Below are 2,751 nucleotides of genomic sequence, written 5' to 3'. Positions count from 1 at the left end.
GAGAGGTGAGCAGAGTAAGCCTGATTCTTTGTAAGGGTTTCTCTGTTGACATCCACCCCTTGGCGCTCATATGACCTTACGCAGTTGCAAGCGCCGTAAAACCTCTATTCAAAATTTAAAAAGAGGAGTGTCTTAGGGTCTTTTGGGTTGTGATGATAGTCGTGATGCGCATAAAACATACTGTAGTGTAAGGATATGCACTATTTGAATGCACTTATTATTATTATTATTATGATTATGATTATTATTATTATTATTATTGTTATTTTTATTATTATTATCATCATTATTATTATTATTACATATATTATTATTATTACATATATTATTATTATTATTACATATATTATTATTATTACATATATTATTATTATTATTACATATATTATTATTATTATTACATATATTATTATTATTATTATTATTATTATTATTACTATTATTATTATTATTATTATTATTAATGTTATTATTTTTATTTTGACTATTATTATAATGATTGTTGAGCCACCAGAGAATGAGCACTATAGAAGGGATCTTTATAATTATTTTTATTATTGTTGTTGTTATCACTATTATTTGCCATCATCATCATCATCATAATCATCATCTTCATCATCATCATTGTAATTATTGTAATTATTGTAATTATTTTTAGTGTGTATATTAGATGACATAATGTGTGCATAAAAAGATCGAAACTAAAGGCGTCCCTTTCTCTGTCTCACTTATCATCCTCTAATCCTCCAGGCCATGAAGTACGAGCCGTATCACGACAACCCGCTGACCCGGTTCCTGCTCAAGCGCAGTCTCCTCAGCCAGAGGATCGGCAATGCTTTCTTTTGGCATTTGAAGTAAGTGCTGGTGGTTGTTGGCAGCAGACTGGAGCTAAGTGGTTGATGTTATCATGATTATTATTTGTATTGTTTTTATGTTTTATCGTTATTGTCACTTATGTTATTGTTATTATCATTATTATTATTACTACCACCTTTATAATAATAATAATAATAAAAATAATAATAATAATAATAAAAATAATAATAATATAATAATAATAGTAATAATAGAAATATTACTACTACTACTACTACTACTACTACTACTACTACTACTACTACTACTACTTCTACTACTACTACTACTACTACTACTACTACTACTACTACTACTACTACTACTACTACTACTACTACTACTACTACTACTACTACTACTACTACTACTACTGCTGCTACTACTACTAATAGTAATAATAGAAATTATTAATAATAATAATAGAAATATAATAAAAAATAGTTATAATAAAAATAATGATTACTAGTTATTATTATAGAGAAGGTATAATGAGTTATCATTATTACGTATTATCCTTATGTCTCCCCCTCCTCCGTCCATCCCCCCAGGTCAGAGATGCACCAGACGTCGATCCGCCTGCGGTTTGGCCTCATCCTGGAGGCGTACTGCCGAGGCTGTGGCCCCTACCTCAAGAACCTGGCCCAGCAAGTGGAGGCGCTGGACAAATTGACCAAGCTGACGGACATGCTCAAGCACGAAGTCAACAGTGTGAGTGTGTGTGTGTGTGTGTGTGTGTGTGTGTGTGAGTGTGTGTGGGGGGGGGGGGGGGTGTGTGGAGGCGCTGGACAAACTGACCAAACTGACGGACATGCTCAAGCACGAAGTCAACAGTGTGAGGAAGGAGAGTGGAGGGGGCGGATGATGGTAGGGATGGGGTGGTACCAGGTAGTACCTGAACTCCCGGTTTTACTGGAGGAGGTGTCAGTACCAGGACCAGGCCTCCAGTACCGTCTCTTGGAAGGAGCCGACACCAAGGTTTTTTTCCGGGCCATGGGAAGTGTGCTGTACGTAGGCCTAGGTGTAGCAGCTGTGACGTCAAATGCACAACGCAGCGGGTGACCTTGATACGTGAATTTAGCTTCAAATTTAACTATCAAAAACAAAGTTAGCTAAAGTTTAAAATATGGCATCAAATCAGGTTATACGTGAGCCACTTTTGCTGATTCCGAAAATGAAATAAACTGCTGCTTTTTCTTTCCTCATCCTTACTATCGTCATTTCCCTCTACTTCTTTTGTATGTTTGTCACTCTATAGTGAACTGCTGTTTCCGGGGTGCCTTGATAGTCGAAGCAGACTTTGTGCTGTTGAGGCTAGAGAGGTGAGCAGAGCAAGCCTCATTCCCTGTTTGGATTTCTCTGTTGACATCCACCCCTTGGCGCTCATATGACCTCCTGCAGTTGCAAGCGCCGTAAAACCTAACCTAAAAAACATTACTTAACCATAACCGTACGCCCTGGGGTCATTTTGTACCCCCGGGGTTAGAATACTTCTAGTAGGAAGTTCTCTTTAAAACTTTCAGGTTTTGACAAAAAAACTATGTTGACAGACTGCTATGCAAAGCGTACGGATCAGATTAACGAGTAAATGTCCTTATTGGAAAGTGGTGGCAGAGAGTTTCCCACATCGTATGGATACCTTCGTAAAACACAACGTATGGATAGGGTTAAACTCGACTAATTTGTCTTCTGTTTATTTTCTGTTCCCCAGGACGACCACCAGAAATACCTGCACGCCCAGCTACAACAGCCTGACTACAAGGAGGCTCTCCAGCACCTGCACAACCCGCTCAATACGTCGCACATCCTGGGGGAGATCAAGTGAGACACCCACACGTGCACACACACACACACACACATGCACGCACATACACACACACACACACACACACCCAC

General features: G+C 38.1%; 1 protein-coding gene across 1 annotated transcript in view; it reads left to right on the top strand.

The window, feature by feature from the left end:
* The window catches only part of LOC101850667 (phosphatidylinositol 4,5-bisphosphate 3-kinase catalytic subunit alpha isoform), a gene marked incomplete in the record, with an annotated part of 46,188 nt that overhangs the window by 31,987 nt on the left and 11,450 nt on the right, over positions 1 to 2,751 (top strand). The window contains 2 exon segments of the mRNA XM_013086940.2: positions 751 to 854; positions 1,407 to 1,566. Of these exon segments, the coding sequence (XP_012942394.1) occupies positions 751 to 854; positions 1,407 to 1,566 (264 nt within the window).

This window comes from Aplysia californica, unplaced genomic scaffold (assembly GCF_000002075.1).
Source record: "Aplysia californica isolate F4 #8 unplaced genomic scaffold, AplCal3.0 scaffold00523, whole genome shotgun sequence".
NCBI lineage: Eukaryota > Metazoa > Mollusca > Gastropoda > Aplysiida > Aplysiidae > Aplysia > Aplysia californica.
This window is presented reverse-complemented; position numbering and strand designations above follow the sequence as displayed.